This window comes from Sus scrofa, chromosome 1 (genome assembly GCF_000003025.6).
Source record: "Sus scrofa isolate TJ Tabasco breed Duroc chromosome 1, Sscrofa11.1, whole genome shotgun sequence".
Lineage (NCBI taxonomy): Eukaryota > Metazoa > Chordata > Mammalia > Artiodactyla > Suidae > Sus > Sus scrofa.
The window spans coordinates 265,257,777-265,278,237 of record NC_010443.5 but is presented as its reverse complement, the minus strand read 5'-3'; the positions used below and the strand labels follow the sequence as shown (position 1 = coordinate 265,278,237).

The following is a 20,461-nucleotide window of genomic DNA, read 5'->3' as shown; positions in this document are numbered from 1 at the left end:
GTAGGCGGCATAGACCAGGAAGATGTACGGCCCCTGGGGACAGACCCAGGGTGAGGGTGGGTGTCACTGCCTGGGAGCCCCTACCCGCCACTACCTGGCCTGGCATTGCCATGGAGACACCCTCAGAGACATTTAGAGACATGAGCTGATATCCACAAATCTTGCCCTGCCCCTCAACCCACAATGGGGAGGGGGCAGGTGTGGCATTTTATGGCAAAGAGAACCAGGAGGGTTGGACACCAAGCCTTCGGTCTCTGGCCATCATGCAGGCCCCCTGCCCTCTGTCCCTCCATGCTCCACCCCCGTCCCTGACCTGGCTCATCCTCAAGCCTCACTATGCTGCAAGGGTGGCGAATGGGAGAGGGGACACCTTCCTGGGGCTCCAAGGCTAAATCGGGTCTGGAAACAGAAGACTGATTGCATTCTGACCGTGTCTCTAGCGGAAGGTCTCTCTGAGCCTCTGTCTCTTCATCTAGAAAGTGGGGATGAGGCCCGGACTTGCCTTCTGCTGACTGTGACGGACCCAGCACAGTGGCCGGGTCGGAGCAGCCTCCTCCTCCCCACGTGTGTCAGGACCACGAGCCTGGCCACTCACAAGGCACCATCACACTTGGGTGACACTTGACCCCCACAGTAGCTCCATGGTTGGGGGTTGGGTGGGGAGAGGGACCCTGGGGCCCAGGGTAGGGGACAGAGCTCTGTGTCCCAGGCTGACATGTGGCTCAGCAGGTGGGATTTGGAGCCCAGGACTTGCTCAGAGTCCATCCCCGCAACGCGAAGGGCAGCAGTTCCTCCCCTGAGATGCAAACTGGCTCCCAGCCTGACTCGGGGACCTGCCCCGAGACAGTTGCAGGAACATCAGAGTAGGCCCACATCTGAGGCCTTCTGACCGCCCCCCCCATAAGACAGCCTCTCCCCTCCTTTCACCAGACCCGAAGGAGAGGTGGGTCAGGGTCCGAGCTCAGCAGAAGGGGAGAGGTAGAGAAGCCTGGGAAAAGCCAGGTGGTCCATCCCAGAGAAGGGGACAGGGAGAGGAGACTGTGACAGAGACAGAGCCTGAGAGACAGAGGAAGAATCTCAGGGAAAGCTCAGAGACAGAGACAAAGTGTGAGACCCCAAGAGAGGAAAGGATGGCCTTGGGAGGGAGGCAGAGGGAGCGGTGATGGGGGCTCTGGCTTTGTGGCTGCAGCTCTGCCCACCTGAGGGTCACAGGCAGGGATGGAGCTGCAGTAGTTGCCATAGCAACAGGATGCTGCTGCTGCCCTCATCAATCTGAGGCAGAGTGGAGAGACCTGAGCAGGGTCTCTCTGCTAAGTGGGCCGAGCTGGAATTCCAGCCCCTGGGGCTCTGCGGGGGGGGGGGGGGGGAGGGGCTTAGAAGAAGGGCTTCTCTGTCCCTGGGTGCCCAGGCCCCACCAGGTCTCTGGGAGTCATGCTTCTTTGGGAAGAACATTGAACCCCAGTTTTGATTCCTTCCTTTTTTTTTTTTTTTTTTTTTCTTTTTTGGCTGTTCCGTGGCATGTGGCATTCTCGAGCCAGGGATGAGATCCAAGCCGCAGTTGCGACCTAAGCCTCAGTTGTGGCAATGCCGGACCATTAACCCACTGTGCCCGGCCAGGGATCGAATCCGTGTCCCAGGGCTCCCAAGATGCTGTGCCACAGTGGGAACTCCTGGAACCCCAGTTTTTCTTAATTCTCCAGTCCCCCCCTTGGGGCATGAACTCCATCCTCCCCCGGCTGTCCACCCCACCCCACCCTGCCTCCTTTCCTCTCTCCATCCCCATGCCTGCCTGACAGACCCCCAGAATCCAGGCAGAGAAGACAGTATGGCCAGGACCCTGGAGATGGACTCCCTTTGCACCCCTTCCCCTCTCTCTGCCTCTTCCCTTCTTAACCCTTCACTCCCTGGCCTGGGGCCTGGTCTGCTCCCCGCCTCGTGTCAGCTCCACAAGAACAGGGCATTTTGTGGCCTCCTCTGCTACTGTGTCCCCAGTGTCTAGAACAGTGCCTGGCACCTGATATTCCAAAAACATCACAGAGACTGGATGAGGGTGCCCCTTCCCACCCCAGCTCCCCACCCCCACCCCCAGGCCTGGCAGTTCTTCCGGGAACAGGCCAGACCCATCTGCAGGCAAAGCTGAACACCTGATGGCCGAGAACACAAACTTGATCTTGGACCCCAGCACCAGTCCTTTCTACAATGAGGCCTTGGGCAAGTGACGTCACGGGGCCTCAGGTACCCCATCTGTAAGGTCTGTCTGGAGATACAAATGCGAGCCTGGCCCAGGACTCAGCACCCAGGTGTTCTCAGCCCTCCTTTGAGGAGAGGACGGGGGGTGCCCAGGATGCCCAGCTCTGGGGACACGTGGCTCCTGGACAGAATTGGCACCTGATTTCCTGAGCTTGTCTTTGCCCATCTGTGCCCCACCCTCCAACTCTGAGGAGGAACCTGGGCTGGGCGGAGCCAGGAGGGGTGGGTAGAGATAACAGATGCTGGGGACACAAGGGAGGCGGCAGGATGGGTGGGGGGAGAGGCAGGGCAGGGTGGGGAGGGCCCTCCTTGGACTGATGCCCACCCAGCCCTCTGACCCATCTCTGTGGCTCCCGGACGCAGGACCAAAAGGCACACAGAAGGGCTCCTGTGGTCCCAGGTTCCTGCTTCATTTACTGGGCTCATGTCCTTCCAAGCCAAACCTTGGCTACACCGCCATCCTCAGCAATGGAGCAGCTCATGCTGCCCCACAGGAGGCCACCTGCAGACCCCAGAGAGAGGCCCCTGGTGTCCTACACTCCCATCCTCGGCCTCCTGCCGGGGCCTGAAGGGGCTGGAGCACAGCATCTCAGGCTGCTGGGCCTCAGCTCCCTCAGCTCCCAAACGGGCGCAGAATCCTCCCTGAAGCACTGCTCTTGGATTAGAGGTTTGCTCCCACTCTCCTTTCCCACTCCCTCCCCGCGACCATGTCCCCCGTTGCTGTTGGGGACATCTCTTCTCAGTCCCCTGACAAACCAGGCCCTCTGAGCTCCAGTGTGTGTCCTGGAAGTACCTGGAAGGAGTTGAGGCCCACGGCGGCGTAGGCCCAGGCTGGGCTGAGGTGCACCAGCACGCCGACCAGCCAGGTCAGGCCCAGGACGGGCAGCAGGACCAACACCGGCTTCACCGTGGCCCTGCGGGACAGCAGGTAGGGCTGAAGGAGACCAGGGGGCCGGCTCCCTACCGGGCTCTCGGGAGGGCAGCCCCTGGAAAGTGCCTGGAGACAGGCCCGAGCTGCAGACCGGGGACCACAGCTCAGGATTGAGGTGTAGCTGGAACCTTCTGCTGGACTTGGCCGGCGGCCCCTTCTCATATGCCCCGAGTGGCATCAAGTAGGGGTGGTGGCACTGGAGAGATGGGGTCCCAGTCCCAAGCCTGGCTCAGAGGAAGGGAGTGGCAGTTGTCCAGGTGGAGGGCTGAGGCCTGGACGGTGGATCCAGGACACGTGGGGGCTGGAAGGGCTTCCTCTTTCCCCTCCTCGAGGCTCCCCCGGGCCACTTGGCTTTTCTGTGTCTTTTTCTGCTTTTTAGGGCCACACCCATGGCATATGGAGGTTCCTAGGGTAGGGGTCAAATCAGAGCTACAGCTGCCAGCCTATGCCACAGCCGTGGCCACACGGATCCGAGCCGCATCTGTGACCTACACCACAGTTCACGGTAATGCCGGATCCTAAACCCACTGAGCCAGGTCATGGATGGAACCTGAGTCCTCATGGATACTAGCCAGGTTTGTAACCCACTGAGCCACAACGGGAACTCCCTGCTAGGCTTTTCAGGGCCCCACTGGCTCCGGCTTCCCTGCTCTGGGCAGAGGGTGGGTAGGGGAGAGGAAGGCCAGGGGGTGCCCCCTCCATCAGGATATGGTCCTGGAGAGTGACTGAGGTTCTTGGATGGAATAGAGACCTAGATTCTCATCCTGAACCTGAACTTTGGGGACTGATTTGGGGGTCTCCTCTACCTTGTCCCCACCAGGCCATCAGTGCCTTCTGCAGATGGTGAGTCCCCAGGACGGTGGCTGGTGACATCCCCCTCATAGACACACAGGCTCAATTACCATCCCCGCAGGCCAAGTGCATGAGCACCTGCTTCCACACAGCCGCATTCTCGAGCAAGTGTGCACACACCGCAGGGGCACGTCATACACCTATGCTCACCCATAGCCTTGCACGCATGAGCACATGTGACCACATGCACACACACACGCTGGACTCACACATGCTCACACATGGCTCCCCCAGTCTGGGGCCTCACCACATCTGGATCCTGAGCTGCTGCTGCACGCAGGGCTGCGGGCTCAGCATGCGGGCCCGGCGGCGGGCACTGGACACGGTGACTATCACGACACGGACCAGGATGCAGGTGTTGGCCTGGAGATCTGGGGTCAGTGGGCGAAAGGGCCTGCCCTCCCCTGCCACATCCCTCCCCTGCAGGCCCCCCACCTCCCTGCTCACGGTCAGCACGAAGAGCACGGGCCCCACAAAGGCCCAGATGGTGTCTGTATGCACATTGAGCCAGCAGTGCCCAGTGGCCACATAGTCTTGGGGGGACGTGGCCAGGGTGATGGCCACAATGACCACAGGCACACCTAGGGGAAGAATAAAGGACCTCAGGACCATGCCACTCATTCTGGCCTCTCTGGGATCCAGTGCCTGTCCAGAACTGCCACGCCCAGCTGTCCCCGTGGCAGGTGTCCTGGCGGCCTTGGGAGATCCGGGGAGTGGACTCAGTGGGCCTGATCCTTTTGGGTGGCGTTGGAGCCCTCAGCAGATGGGGAGTGGAGGAGCTGAGATTCAGTTGAGGCCTTAGGGCTGGGAATCAACAGAGAGGGCGGCTGGCGATTGCCATGGGGGTCAGCGGGTCACAGGTTAGGGAGGCAGCGCCAGAGGCCGGGAGTGGAGGTAGTTGAAGTGGAAGGGGTTCCAGAATTGGAGGTGGGTAGAGTCTGAGGTTGATGGAGCTGAGCAGCTGAGTTTGTGTCGGAGACGGCTGCTGAGCGGGGTGCTGGGGGCCAGTGGAGGTGGGCGTGGGGCGGTGGCAGGTGTGGGGCAGTCTGTGTTGGGGCAGAGGCCATGCGAGGCAGAGTCGAGGAGACCAGAGCAAGGGTGGGGGCAGAGGGGCCTCACCCCAGCCCGTGGCGTAGTAGAGCCTCATCCGGGGGCCCGGGCGCATGCTCACAGCCACCACCCTGCTCCACAGCAGCAGCCCCTCCACCAGCATCCAGGAGAAGGCAACCAAAAAGAGCAGGTGCATCACAGCTGTGACGGCCACACATGCCACCTGGTAGGAGGGTGGGGGATCCCCATGCGGCCCGTCACGGGTGCAGCCCCTCCATGGGTCCCCTGCCAATGCCTGGCATTGCCCAGCCAAAGTGGACGAGTGGGTGGGGGCTCCAGGCAGCACCCTGGGCCCAGCCCAGTCATTCAGGGCCTTTCCTCCCAGGGAATGGAGCTGAGGGATGATGGGGGGGACCCAGAAAAGGCAGAGGGTGCTTTCCCAGGCCCCCTGAGGTCACCAGCCCATCGGTTGCCACCCACCTCGTTGTCCTTTGCCCACTCGCTGGCCATCAGGAAGCCCTCGGCGGAGGCCAGGGAGAAGGTGAGGTTTTTGTGGACAGTGGCTCGCTCTGACTTGGGGACCCTGGGCAGGCAGAGGAGTTGCTTAACCAGGACACCATCCCAGCCCCCAGCCCCCCCCGCCCCTAGCAGCCCCAGCCCCACTGAGCCCTGGGGAGATGGGCTAATGAAGGCAGAGAGGGGAGCTCGCCTTACCCAGCTGCCAGGAAGAGCAGGAAGGTGGTGGCGAGGGCGCAGAAGGACACACCGCAGCCCACAAACGAGAGTGTCCTCAGCAGTGACTCATCCTCAGGGCTTCTCTGCAGGAGGGACAGGGACCCCGGAGCCTGGGAGCCTGGCCACCACCCTGATCTGAAGGGACCAGGCCTCACCTGCCCCCGCCTGGCAACTCCCAGGTTCCTCAGGCCACCTCTTCCTCTGCCAGGCCTGCACACAGCAGGCACTTAATAATGAGCATCTGTACAGCCTCTCCTGCTGGCTCTCCCTCAGCTGGGGCCCAGCTCTCGCTGACTCCGCAGCTACTAAGAGCATTAGGTTGAAGCAACCAACACACTCAGGTGGTGGGGAGGGGCTGGCAGGGGGACAGCCACCCACCCAGCGGGTCACGGATTATTCATGATGTGCCACATGTCCACGCTGTGTTTTTACAGGAAAAATGTGTTGGATAGCGAGTTCCTCTAGTGTGCTCCCCAACATGCAGAGTGCCCCCAGGGTTCCTGGGCTCAGACCCCATCTCACTCATCCTCTTGGCAAGTGCCCCTCAGAGGCCCTTTCTGGCTCCGGTGAGCCCGCCTCTCTTGGCTTCCTTCTGGAATTTGGCTCCCCCTCCGCCCCAGCTCTCTCCCCGCTGCCTGAGTCTTTACATGCTGGTACCTCTCAGGAGCCTGTCTTGGTCAGGACTCCTTTTATCTTTTTTTTTTTTTTTTTTTTTTTTTAATTCTTTTAGGGCTGCACCCACCCTGCAGGTATATGGAAGTTTCTGGAGCTAGGGGTCAAATTCGAGCTGCAGCTGCTGGCCTATGCCACAGCCATAGCAACACCAGATCCAAGCCATATCTGCGACTTTAACCCACTGAGCGAGGCTAGGGATCGAACCCATATCTTCATGGATACTAATTGGGTCCTTAACCAGCTGAGCCGCAACGGGAACTCCTCTTTTTATTCTGACCTCATCTCAGCCATGACTTTACCTCCTGGCTCTTCAACTCCAGCTGAGACCTCTCTCGCCCTGAGCACCAGACCACAGACCTCACAGCCCCCCAGGCCCTCGGCCTGCCCAGAGCTGCTGCCTACCTGCGCCTCCTCATCCCCCAGCGGCCCCACCCACCTGGTCTCCCACCTGCTCCCTGGTCCAGGGTCCCTCCCTTCTCTTAGGCCAGGCCCGCTGCTTCCTCCTCTCCCCGCCCCAGCCTCACTGCTGGCACCAGCAGGCTCCCTTGTGCAAATCTAAAGCCTGCTTCACACTCTTCCACACCCGCCCTCTGCAATAGGACCACATCCAAGCATGTAAGCCTGGCATTCCAGGCCCGTGGGATCTGACCCATGCCCACCTTGCCCACTTCCACCGGTCCCCCACCCCACTCCTGGGCATCGCACTGGAAACTCCAGACACAATGCAGGTCTAGAACGTAACAGGTCAGCCCTTTCTGGCCCCATTGCCTTTGCTCAGATGGCCCTTTGTTGGCCCTTCGTGCTCAACTCCTGTTCATCCTTTAAAACTTGGCAATGAGATCACCTGCCCTTGTTCCCTTGCCCCCTCCCCAGCCCTCACCTGGACGTCATACACCTGCAACAGGATGGCAAAGTTGGTGCTGTGGTTGCAGAAGCAGGCAGTCGAGTCCCGGTACAAGGCGGTCACAGAGCAGCCACTGGTGGCCCAGGAGCCCCCTGAGTCTGGGCTTGGGGTGAGTAGGGAACAGAGGGCTCTAGAGATGCACTGACATGGGGATAGGGGCAGGTAGCAAGCAGGGCAAAGCCTCTGCCAGAGCAAGGGGTCCCTTAGTGCCCTCCCTCTAGCCAGCTGTGTGACCTTGGACAAGTCACTGCCCCTCCCTGGGTCTCAGTTTCCCATCTGTAAAATGGACTTCACATTCTCAGGAATGTAGGATGATGGGACTGATACCAGTAATTACCATTGATTAACTGCATTAATTACTAAGCAACAGTGATTGATATTCATTCCCTGGCCTTGGATATGTCATTGACTCTAACACCCATACGACAGGTGAGTCTCTTTCTAGGTACCCGACAGAGTAGGCTTGCATACCTCCTATGACAGGGAACTCACTACCGCCGAGATAATAGGCTCTTCTGCCCCAGCTTGTCTCCAGCTGAGTAGGGCCAGGAGCCACCCCCACAAAGAAGTGGTGAATAGAGGCCAAAACCATGCTTGGGTCCTGCCTCATCCTTAAGCAGAATGCATTTTTTTTTTTAAGTGCCTCGTTTAAAGACCTTGGAAACTCACCTGATGCTGAAGTTCCAGAAAGCACAGACAGGCTCCACCAGCTTCTGAGGGAAGGCCTAAGGGCAGCCAACAGGGACAGGGCAGGTGTGTGAGCACATGTGGGCAAGGAGAGGCAGAGATGCAGGGGGACGTGGAGGCCTCCTTGTGTTGGAGGAACCAGGGGTTTGCACAGGGTGGGTCATGGATTCAGGAGCTGGAGAAAAATACTGGTGGAGAGGCAGAAGGAAGGTGAAGGGAGCAGACTTTCAGGCTGGCATTATGGTTGATACTGAAATCCTAGGAACAAGCTAAGCATGACTCTTCCCTCCAGGACGCTCTGTTTGGTAAGAACACACAAGGCTCTACTGATGCGGGGAGAGCTCGCCATGTGTTTTTTCCAAAAGGCGCACAGTAGGAGCCCATTTATGGTTAAAAAAATAAGGTTCTATGTAACTGAGAAAACACATGCACAAAAGATCTGGAAGCAAACACACAGGGAACAGTAGTTAAGTCTCGGCGTTCCCTTCCTGGCTCAGCAGTTCATGAATCTGACTAGGATCTATGAGGATGCGGATTCCATCTCTGGCCTCGCTCAGTGGGTTAAGGATCTGGTGTTGCTGTGAGCTGTGGTGTAGGTCACAGATGTGGCTTGGATCCCATGTTGCTGTGGCTGTGGCTGTGCCTGGCAGCTGTAGCTCCAATTTGCCTATTTGACCCCTAGTCTGGGAACTTCCACATGTCTCGAGTTTGGCCTTAAAAGGAAAAAAAAAAAAAAAACAAAAAAAACAAAATCAGAGAAACAAACAAAAAAACAGTGGTTAGGTCTCTGTCTTCACAGGGGTCCCACCGGCACTACAACAGTAATCAGAGCCATAGCAGTGACAATGCTGGATCCTTAACCCACTGAGCCGCCAGGGAACTCCTCAACACTCCTTTTTAATGCTGAACTACAGGTCCTATCCACTGTGCCAAGGAAAGAAAGAAAAAAAAAGACAAGGATGAGAAAGGAGAAAACAACTGTCTTCATCTGCAGACAGCATGATCAGGATGAGAAAATCCCGACTCTGTAAGAAACGACCAACGATTTCTATATCTCGATCAAACTGATGTTTCTGAAGTCTTGAGATGAAACGCAAAAGACTGATAAGCTGTGGTGTGTGTGTGTGTGTGTGTGTGTGTGTGTGTGTGTGTGTGTGTATGTGTCCAGGATTAGTCGTTTTGAGAAAAAGAGACTTTAGCTTCCTCTGAAATGCTCTACACATTCAAAGTCAAAAAGGAATTTGTGTGTTACACATAATGAATTACATGACATATCTTGGTGATCTTCCCATGTCAGTTTATAACAAAATACTTCGTTCCTTTCATAACCTCAGCTGATGGTCCCCTGTGTAGCTTCATAAGACTTTTTAAATTGTCCCTATTGGGAGTTCCCTTTGCCGCTCTGCAGGTTATGAGCCTGACTAGTATCCATGAGGATACGGGTTCGATCTCTGGCCTCGATCTTGAGTTAAGGATCTGTCATGGCTGTGAGCTGCGGGGTAGGTTGCCGATGCAGCTTGGATCCTGTGTGGCTGTGGCCGTGGCTGGCAGCTGCAGCTCTGATTCGACCCCTAACCTGGGAACTTCCATATGCCACAGGTACAGCCCTAAAAAAGCAAAAAAAAAAAAAAAAAAAAGTCCCTGTTGATGGATGTTTTGGTTATTTTCATGCGTATGAAGCGCAGTGCAGGGCAGGCCTCACATCTTTCTGGATCATCCCGTGGGAACCATCAGTCTTGCAGGTTACACCGACTATAATGAAATCCCAGCTCTGCCACTTACAAGCTGGGACCAAGCACAGCAGCTCCCCTGAGCTTCCTGCCGTGGAATGGGCAGTGGGAAGATTAAATGAATGCTGCTTATTCAAGGCACCTGCCGTAAGTAAGTGCGCCATGCATGACTTCCCTGCCCTCTCTCTTGAGGACAGTGGGACGGCTTGTGGATGAGCATTTTTCTTGAACATTTTTATTTATTTTTTTAATTTTTTAATTTTTATTTATTTATTTATTTATTTTTTTGGTCTTTTGTCTTTTGTCTTTTTGTTGTTGTTGTTGTTGTTGCTATTTCTTGGGCCGCTCCCGCGGCATATGGAGGTTCCCAGGCCAGGGGTTGAATCAGAGCTGTAGCCACCGGCCTACGCCAGAGCCACAGCAACGCGGGATCCGAGCCGCGTCTGTAACCTACACCACAGCTCACGGCAACGCCGGATCGTTAACCCACTGAGCAAGGGCAGGGACCGAACCCGCAACCTCATGGTTCCTAGTCGGATTCGTTAACCACTGCGCCACGACGGGAACTCCATTCTTGAACATTTTTAGACCTTGGTTGTCCCGTGAACAAATATTGGGATGTGGTGGCAGTGGGGTAGGGGGTGGGGCACCAAACCAGGATAACGGGACCCGGTGGCTGTTTCCCAGAAGCACCATCCAGTACCTGGACCTGGTGTTGCAGATGAAAGGTCACAGCTGTGTTGACCTCCCCGGCTTCATCCCACACGTCAGAGGAGATGATGGCTGACCCCACCTGGGTGCTTAGGAACCTGTGGGGAGAAAGGGAGCTTTTAAGGGCACCGGCTGTCTGGGGAAAGGGGGAGAGAGGTCATGCATGGATGGGGTCATCTCATCCAGGCCCCTGTGGAGGAAGTGACACCTTCTGTATTCAAAGAAACATCAGGAAAAGTCCTGTGCTGGGAATTGGGGCACCCGGGTTCTTTTTTTTTTTTTTTTTTTGGTCTTTTCTAGGGCCGCTCCCACGACATATGGAGATTCCAGGCTAGGGGTCAAATCAGAGCTGTAGCTGCTGGCCTACGCCACAGCCACAGCAACTCGGGATCCCAGCCACATCTGTGACCTACACCACAGCTCACAGCAATGCCGGATCCTTAACCCACCGAGCGAGGCCAGGGATCGAACCCGCAACCTCATGGCTCCTAGTCGGATTCATTAACCACTGAACCACGACGGGAACTCCCCCTGAGTTCCATTCTTGCTGGTAACTTGAGTAAGTCCTGTTCCCTCCCCGAGACTCAACACAGAAGCCAGGACTCCAGACAGGAGCTGAGCCACTCTCCCACCCACATGTCTCTGGCAGGCCCAGAAGTGTGTGTGTCACGGGTGAGTGGGTTTGGCCCTGGGCTGCATTTGACCACCACAGGGGGGTGCTCTGGGAGGAGGCGGAGGCCTGGCCCTCCCTGCGGAAGGGATCCAGGCCCTCACTGGTCTGCTGGGTGGGACCCACTCACCTCTGCATTCTGCTTGTCTCTTCAGAGCTGTCAGGGGCTGGGGGCCCTTGGCCGGGGGCCCCTGGCATGTGCTTGAAGACACTTGAGCTGAACCAGCTGTGGATCACGGTGACTCCAGAGAGGCCTGGATGAATGCGAGGAGGCCCAAGACCCACCCGAGGACTGAGCAAGCACCCCAGGTTGGTCTGGAGGGTAAGGCTCTGCTCACCTTACAGACAGGGACACTGAGGCACAGAGATTAAAGGACTTCCCGAAGATCACGTGTTAATAAGTGGCGGGGCCAGAATTTCCACCAGCCATAGTTCATGTGGTTAACCTGGCAGCTCCAATGCCCTTTGCTCCTCATCCTAATCCCCCACCCCCGGGTGGCAGCAAGGGATTCTGCACAGGATTCAGGGGAGGCGACTAAGTGAACACCTACTATGTGCCATTAGCCTCGTAACAACCCAACGACGCAAATATGAATAGGACAATCTCACAGATGAGGGAACGGTTCTGAAAGGTGAGGGGACTTCAAATTTTCAGAGCTAGCCACTCTGAGGGCTGAGGTTTGACCCAGACCCCAAGAGGGCTCCCCCTCCCCTCCCCTTCACCCACCTTTCCCGAGGAGCCGCCTCACTTCACCAGCAGGGATGCAGATGTGGCCAGGCCCCTCTGGGTGCCCACCGGGCATCGTGAACGTGGAACCCTCTGGGCCTGCCTCCCTCAGGTGCAGCCGCTGCAGCTCCAGGCCTGGGATCAAATGGGGCCGAGTGTCTGGACCTCAGGAGGGAGGTCTTTCTGCTGAGCTGGCCCAGTTGGCAGGGTCCACGTCCTCTCTCCCGGCCCCATATCCAGGAGGCCAGTCCTGCTCAGAGGGGTTTGGCACCTTGCCCAGGATAAACCGGACCTCTCCAAGTCAGAGGGAGGGGGTCCCTGGTGAGGGGGAGCCACTGGGGGGTATGGATGAGCCACCAGAAACCCCTGGGTGCCTGAAGAGCCCAATGTTTGCCCGCGGTCCCACTGTTAGTGCTCCCCCACTCAGTCTACAAACATTCACTGAGCGGGCACTTGGGCTTGGCCCTGAGATGCAGAAATGACTCAGAAATAACCCTGGCACACAGGGAGCTTCAGGGTGGAATTACGTAGTGACCCCAAATACAGCAAAAGTTATGTTCAAGATACTGGGGTAACAGAGGAGAGAGGAACTGACTGTCAGGAGAGACCTAAAACCGGGGAGGGCTCCCTAGCAGAGCTGCTGCTCAGGCAGGGTTCTGAAGGCTATATAGGAGTTCGCTAGGAGGTCAAGACAGAAAGAACATTCTGGAGGGAGGGCACAACATGGGCAAAGGCAGGAAACAGAATGGAGTTTCTGTGGGAGTCAGAGAGCTCCCAGGGACCAGGGCTGAGGCGGATCTCTGAGCCCAGGCCCCACTCAGAGCCCAATTGTGTGGGACAGGTGGGGGCAGCCTCACCAGCCTGGCGGTGCTGGAAGTGCATTCGGGGCCGCTCAGAGGTCAGCACGCTGCTTAGCAGGGGTGCCAGGCGCTGCACACTCGCCACCAGGGCCATGGGTCCACCTACCACCTGGGGGGAGGTGGCATCTCAGCCCCTCTCACACTCCACACCCCACCGCCTCCCACCCTGACCGCTGTTCTCCGTGATCAGTGAGGGGCCTGCCTCTCCAGACCCTCGACGCCTCCAGAGGGCCTCCGGGACCAAGTCCAGTCTCCTCAGACTGCAGGTGAGCCCTGCCTTCTCCGGCCTCGCCAACACTCTCCTGAGCCAGGCCATCCTCTAGTCCAGCTGACGGCCTCGCAGGGCTCTGCCTGCTGGTAGGTTGTTTGCCAGCCGGGCACACGCTGAAGGCAGGGCCATGCCTTCTGCTCCTTGGGTCTGACTCAGTGTTAGGCCTATAATAGGTGCTCCGGTTTTAGGTTCCAAAAGGAAAGCCATGGGGGTGTGGGGACAGGGCAGGGAGGGGAAACACGCCCTCATGGGACACCTGCTCGGCTGGGAAAGTCGCCTGACTCACATCAACTCCTCTCCATTACTTAAGCAAGGCAGGTCTGAGTGTTCCCATTTTCCAGGGAAGAAGACTGAGGTTCAGAGTCTGCCATGGTGCCTCCGGTCCCCAGTCAAATGTGGGCTAACACTCTTCCCAGGATGGGGGGCACCACTTGAACACTCCAGGGGACCAGCCTCCTGGGTGGTGCCATCCCCACTCCATCCGCAGGTTTCAGCTCTGTCCTCTGAGATCACAGGGGACCATGTCTGCCTCTAAAGCCCCAGAGCTTTTCGGGCAACGTTCATGACCCCTTGTTTTCTCCCGTCTCTGGGCTGATCACTCCCAGACCCACGGGCACTTCTGTCAGGATGAGATTTCCAACAACACCCTCACCGCCCATCTCTTCTGTTCTCCACGGCTGAACACCCAGCAGAGAGGACCTCCCAGGTCAGGTGGTCAGGGGACTGTCGGATGTGGGTGGCCCTTACTGACGAGTGGCTCTTAATTGTTAACTGCAGAAGCTGTTGTTCAAAGGCAGTCGTATGTGGAAATTCAGCCTATCAGACAAAGAGGAGCTTCTCCTGATGGATGGAGAGAGGGAGCCCACCCCAGGTGGGTGCTGGCTCGCCCACGGCTACATGAACTGGTGACAAGGGAGGAACCAGAGCCCAGATTGCACCCAGCCCTGCCAGCCTCACCTCGCCGACTTTCAGCCATGCACTGGCCAGTGGCTCCTCCAGGACCAGGCTGGCCACAGACACAACGGCCTGGCCCAGCTGCTCCCACGGCCCTGTCCCAGGCTCTGACTCCCAGGCCCCGAGGGCTGCCACTCTTTTCAGGAATTGCACGACAGCCAGCAGTGCGGCGGGCCCCAGGGGAGCTGCCTCCTTGGCCAGGACTCTCTCCAGGATACCCAGGAAGCTGGAGGCCTCTGCTGGGGACAGGTCCCCATATTCTTCGGAGAGAGGATCCGGGAAGAGCTGCGGGGCACAGGAGCCGCTGACTGCTGGTCAGGCTGTCACAAGGGGCCCCTCCCTTTACAGGTAAGGACACTGAGGGGCAGGGAGGCCACCCATAGCACCCCCAGACTCTCCGGCCCCTTGGGTGGGGGCTCACCACAGTGGCATTGGCCAAGGCGTTGACTTGGCTGATAACATCCTGGCCAGACCATGACTGGGCTTCCTGCAGCCGCAGGTAGTTCTCTGCAAAGAAGCAGATTCCAGACTGAGCCCCGGGCAACCTCCTCCCCAGCGGCGCCCCATCCACCACCTGTGGCTCTGGGAGGAAGAGCACACCGATGGCTGTGTGTCTGGAGACGGAAGTGTCTTTGATGGGGAAACTGAAGCCCGGAACAGCAAAATCACCTGCTCTGGGTTACACAGCTGGGATTCACCCCAGGTTGGTACAGCCCCATTATCTGTGGTCCAGGCTTCGTGGGGGCCCTGAAATTCTGAGAAGATTCTGAATTCCCAGGCTTTGCTACCTGCTCCCCCTCGGCCTGCAGCAGTCCATACCCAGTGTCGCCATCAGCATGCCCAAGGCACAGCTGGACAGGGATTTACCTGTCCCGTAGCAGCAGAGGAAGGGCAGCTGCTGCAAGCAGAGCAGAGGGCTCTCGGTGCGGGGTCCTGGGTCCCACGTAGGGCACTCCTCTGAGGGCACTGGCCAGGGTGGGAGAGCTGTCAGGGATGCATCCTGGCTTCCCATCGGCCCTATGATCCACCTCCAATGTGCCTGGAAGGCGCCTGCACACCAGAGGGGCCCCCAGGATGCATGGCCCCGGATGGAGTTAGGGGGCGACATGGGAACTTGGAGGCCTGGAGAGGGCGTGGCCAGAGTTGGCCGTGGCTCGGTTTGCAAGAGGTGGGCGGGGTCCCCCAGACTGAAGAGAAGCCGGTGCAAGCCAGGGAATTGGAGCTGGAGCCAAAAGGTGGGCGGGGGCTGGCAGCCGGGAGGCTGGGCAGCCGTACCTGGACAGAAAAGCCGCACCCACACCGGCGGCAGCAGCGAAGGTGTGACGTCCAGGGCGCCCAGATCCCAGCGGAAGAGCAAGCCGCCAAGAGGCGGCGCGCAGGACCGTGCCCTGTTCAACTGCACGGGGCTCAGGGTCCGGGCCCATAGGTGGAAGTCAGTAAGGTTGCCGCTGAAGGCGTCACGCGCAGAGAAGCCGCCCCCCAGAGAATCCTGGTCCTGGCCCAGCACGAGGACGCCGCCAGGTGGCAGCGGGTGGCCGGCGCCCAGACCCCGCGCCCCGGCGCGCCGCCGCCCGTCGGCGAACAGCGCCCAGCGCCCGCCCAGCTGCTCCCACGTGGCGCACACGTGGTGCCAGTGGCCATCCGCGCGGAAGGCAGCGCGGAAGGGCGCGTGATGCCCGCGTACCACGAGCGCCAAGTGCACAGCGCCGCCCGGCTCGGCGAAGGCGCGCAGCTGCAGCGCGTTGGCCAGCGCTGGCACCGCGAGGGAGAAGAGCGCGGCCGTGTCCGGCGAGGCGGCGTCCCACTGCACGTGGGCGCACGCCGTCAGCGCCCCCAGCGCAGGCAGGGGCTTCCGAAGCCGCGCTGCCCTGTCCGCCGTCCTCTCACCGAACCTCAGCGCCGCAGTGGTGTGAGCGCCTGCGGGGACACGCGGGCCGCGAACTCAGTTTACCCAGCTGCACACACCGTCCTGCAGGTGATGACCCTTTGCGCAGCTGTAGGACCTCTCCTGGGCCTTGGGTGCCTCCCTCTCTCGGGAAGGGAGAAATGGGGGCTCCAGTGCCCTGCCCAGGGGTCAGCCCTCTACTTTCAGCCCAGGACAAGAGAACCCGAGATGCAATGCCGACTTCCGATGGGCTCAATCCGCAAGGACTGTCCCAGTGGGGTGCCGTCTCATGGTCACCAAAGCCTCCCCTACCCAACTCCCATCTCCCAAACCCTGGCCCCACTCACGCCTCTGCGGGGGTCTTCGCAGAGGGCTCTCTCTTTGGCCCACCCAGATGGGGTTGGGCAGCCGGGGAGCAAGGACCCCATCTGGAGGTGGCAGTACCAGGTGGCCAAACCGCTGCTCACAGGACTCCTGGGCCTGCCACCAGCTCAGCCGCTGCCCAGAGAACTTGCACACCTTGTTGGCGGTCTCCACTACTTCTCCGGGGGCCAGTGGAGCTGCAGGGTGAGAGGAGGGCCGGTGTGGGAGAACGGTGTGTGGGCATCTGACCCTTGTGGGATGGGTGGGATGGGTGGAATGGGAGGGTCAAGGACACTGGGCTTAGAGTCATATGGGGCTAAAAGAGTCTGAACCCTGTCTGTGCTGTATGACCCAGCAAGTTTTGTCCCCTTGCTGAATCTATTCTGTCATCTCTATAGGGACAGGGATGAGATGGACATGAGAGATGCTTTCAGCCCAGGGTCTGGTATGGTGGGGCTGAATGAACTAAAAGGCATGTCCTCCTTTCCTTTGTATTTTGGGGGCCGATGCAGCATGAGGACCACGGGCTGGCTGAGCTGGGGGAAGAGGAGCCTTCCTGGGGTGTTCCTCATACCAACCTGTAACCCAAGGGTTCCTTGATTCACCTGGGGAGTTGGAAGGGGTCCCAGAGAGACTCGTTATCTGAGGGAGAAGAAGACAGGTGGGGTCTGAGTCACATCCCCATGTCATATGTGCAGTTACTGAATGCCTACTGTGTGCTCCGGCAGGGGACAGCGGAGGCTGTAGGCGCTGCAGATTCACCCAGCGTATGAGCTTGGGCAGGTCACTTCATCGCCCTGCGCCTGTTTCCTAGCATCCAGTGGGTGTTTTTGTTTTATTTCTACACCAGGGACTTAGCTTGTGTAACTTGCAGTTACCTCGTGATATGAGGTGGCCCCTTGGAGCCCTAGCCTTGAGTGCCCTCCTCCCCCGCACCCCTGCCTCCCAGAAGTTCAGGTACCAGGAGGGTGAGGAGGAGACAGTAGCACCAGGGGGCCATTCTGGATCCAGCAGGGGCAGGCGAGGAACAGCAGGGATCACGCGCGTGGCCAGTGTGGACTGAGGAAGGAAAAACAGCACAGGAAAGCTGCTCAGGGTCCTGCCTCACTATGCTAGCTGCTCTGTCATCTTGCTCCTTGTTTGGCTCCCAGACCCCGCTGGGCTGGAAGCCCAGGACGGGATGGCCCACCCAGTGGGGATGACATTTGCTTGCACAAAAGGATGGTCTCCAGGAGCTTCTTCCAGGATCAAAGCTGGGAAACACTGTAGCCCTGGTGAGCTGGGAGGGGGGCGGAGGGAGGGCAGCAGTAAGCCGTCCACTGGCCACAAAGGGTGGAAACAAAGCAAGGGTCTCCTGGGGTGGGGGTGGGGGCTGGGATGGCGCGGTGGGGGGGGAGGAAGAGCACCGGGCCCGGCTTCCTCATATTCTTTGGGCTTCTCGGCTTGGCATTCAAGGCTCTGCTGTCACATCTCTGCTGTCCACCATTCCCCCACGCAGCCACCTCGTCCCTTACTCCCCAAGCTGTTCCCATTTCCCCAGGCAGCATTCCTTCTCCAGACCTTTGGCCATTCTGTCCCTCCTGCCGAGACTGGCCTCCCGCGCCCTCAGAGGCATCGCCTACAAGATCAGTTTGCCATCGCTTCATCCACCCAGCACTTAGGGCAGACCCACCACTGCCAGGAGCCGCGGAAGCTGAGGAGACCCACATCACAGGTGATTTGGGGGTTGCTTTTGGCAGCCTGGGGGAGCTTCAGGCTGGGAAAGAGCCCTGGTCAGGCACACATGGGTCTCAGAACACCCTAGAAGTGAAATAAAGCCCCACTTGTGTCCTCTTGGCCAGCCTCATGCCACCTGGAAGTCTGGAACCATCACTGATGACAATTTATACCACCCTTTGTGCTCTCACAGATAAAGTCTATGAGCATGAAAATCAAACACATCCCAGCCCAGGAGGATATGGAGAGTCACACTTTTTGGACTCTATAAAAGCATCAATTTATGGTCCCTTTTCCCCCTTTGAGTCTGGTCCAGGGCCCACAGTAACTGCTGACTGCCCCATCCCTCTGTCATGTTTGCCAGTATTTGCCTCCTGCAAACTCCTGGGCACCCATCTTCCCTGCTCACCAGACTGGCATTCAAGAGAGATGCGAAGTTTGGCCGCCAGGGCCGGTCCCTCCTCCCCAGGGGGCCAGTGGGGAGTCCCTTCGAGGCTGACGGGCCAGGCTCAAAGGGTTCCCCTCCAGCCGCGCTGATCCCGCCCCGGTTCCCAGCCCGGGTCCTCACCGGCTTCGCTGGGCCTGGAGCCTGTGATCAACCCAACTTCTGCGAAGAGTTTTGAGGATGGAGTCCGGAGTCGGCGGCGGCGGCATCTGTGTGCTGCCTGCCTGCCAGCGGCTCTCAGCCGGACCGACCGGGGCGGGGCGATGGTAGGAGGCCCCGCCCCTCGGCCCCAGGCCTTCGGTGCCAGACCCCTGCCGGCCAGCGCGCTCTCGGCTGGGCAGGGGGAGCAGCCGGACCGCGTGGAGTGGGGGGGTCTTCAGTCTCTGGAGGGGACCTGTGTCACATATCTCCCTACAACACCCAGGAAAGTCACCCTATTAGAAAGGGCCACCTTATGAGGCCCAGATCCCAAGTAAGTTTGGGAAAACTCAAGGATCCTTGGCTCCCCGGCCCTTCTTAGCCCAGGATGAGGGAGCACCCAGAACCTAGCCTACTACGTGCTCTGAGTTGGTCCCTTCCAGGCCTCATCTCTTTTGCCTTCAACCAGATAGGAGGAAGGGCGGGCATGCCCATTTTCCAGATGAAGACTGAGGGTTTTTTATCCCAAGTGAGACAGCTGGCCAGTGGCAGAGCTTGGCCTTGAACTGGGGGCTCTGGGTCTTCATCCAGGTGATTCAAAGGGTAGCACGGGGAGCGGGGAGAGGTCCTGTGTGGAGGGAAGAGAATAGATGGGTTTTGGCTTCTAAGGGCAGAGCCTGGGCCAGGGGGAGGGGTGCAGAGCGAGGAGCTCCCAGTATCCCAGCGTGAGAGCTGTGCCCCTGGGATTGGAGGGAGCTGTCCCACCTTGGTGGCAGGGATTCCTGCTGGGGAGGGAGGTCAGACATCCAAGTTCATCTTGACACTGACCTGAGGCATGCTGCATAATTTCTCTGAGCCTCGGTTTCCCCATCTGTAGTGTGTGGATGATAAACAGTACACAACTCCTGGGCCTGCTGTGCAGTTGAAACAACTTTGACTCCATATGTACAAAGCCTGTGGCTTGTACCTGGTGCCTGGCACACAGTCCATTTAGCATTCTTGTCAAAACTTAATCTACATTTGTAATAGCCAGCCCATAACACAAGGGTTTATTGGGGTTTTTTTTCTCATTTTTTTTCTTGTAAAATATACATAACCAAATTATGTAAATACACGTAACAAAATTTACCATTTTGTGATGGTTTTTAAAATTTTTTTAAAGAAAGAGGAGGGGACTCCTCTTTTATTTTATTTTATTTTATTCTTTATTCTTTTCTTTTTAGAGCTACACCTGGGGCATATGGAAGTTCCCAGGCTAGGGGCTGAATCAGAACTGCAGCTGCTGGCCTGTGCCACAGCCACAGCAACTTGGGGTCCAAGCCATATCTGTGACCTATGCTGCAGATTGTGGCAATGCTGGATCTTTAACCACTGAGCGAGGCCAGATATCAAGCCTGCAGCCTCATGGACATTGGTTGGGTTCTTAACCCACTGAACCACAATGGGAACTCCCTCTTTTTTTTTTTTTGGGTTGTGCCTGCCGCATATGGAAGTTCCCAGGCTAGTGGTCGAATTGGAGCTGCAGCTCTGGGCCTATACCACAGGCACAGCCACATGGGATCTGAGCCGCATCTGCAACCTACACCACAGCTCCCAACAATGCTGGATCCTTAACCCACTGAGCAAGGCCAGGGATTGAACCCGTATCCTTATGGATCCTAATTTTGTTCGTTAACCACTGAGCCACGAAGGGAACTCCCTCCCCTCTTTTTAAAGAAAGAGAGATGATGATACATGGGTGCTCAGTGTGCTTGTCGGTCAGCTTTTCTCTAGGTTTGAGAATTTCCAAAATAAAAACCATGATATGAGAGGTTCCCACTTGGGGCAAAGCTCTGAGCATTTCCCAGGTTCCTGGGCCAGCAGGTCTTGGCTCTCCCATGTCTGCAACCCACGCATCCTCACCCAGC

The 20,461-nt window shown here is 58.1% G+C and overlaps 1 protein-coding gene across 1 annotated transcript; it reads right to left on the bottom strand.

Annotated features, from left to right (window-relative positions):
- On the bottom strand, positions 2,950–19,391 carry ADGRD2 (adhesion G protein-coupled receptor D2). The gene is made up of 20 exons (XM_021085467.1): positions 19,383–19,391; positions 17,192–17,314; positions 16,861–16,897; positions 16,240–16,452; positions 15,283–15,924; positions 14,827–14,973; positions 14,429–14,514; positions 14,011–14,292; positions 12,780–12,891; positions 11,923–12,057; positions 11,326–11,449; positions 10,518–10,623; positions 8,067–8,122; positions 7,374–7,599; positions 5,798–5,901; positions 5,564–5,666; positions 5,153–5,306; positions 4,481–4,614; positions 4,281–4,396; positions 2,950–3,164 (listed from the first exon to the last, which is right to left on the bottom strand). Exons 1-20 carry the CDS (start codon positions 19,389–19,391, stop codon positions 2,990–2,992), a joined length of 3,084 nt encoding a protein of 1,027 aa, XP_020941126.1. The 3' UTR covers positions 2,950–2,989.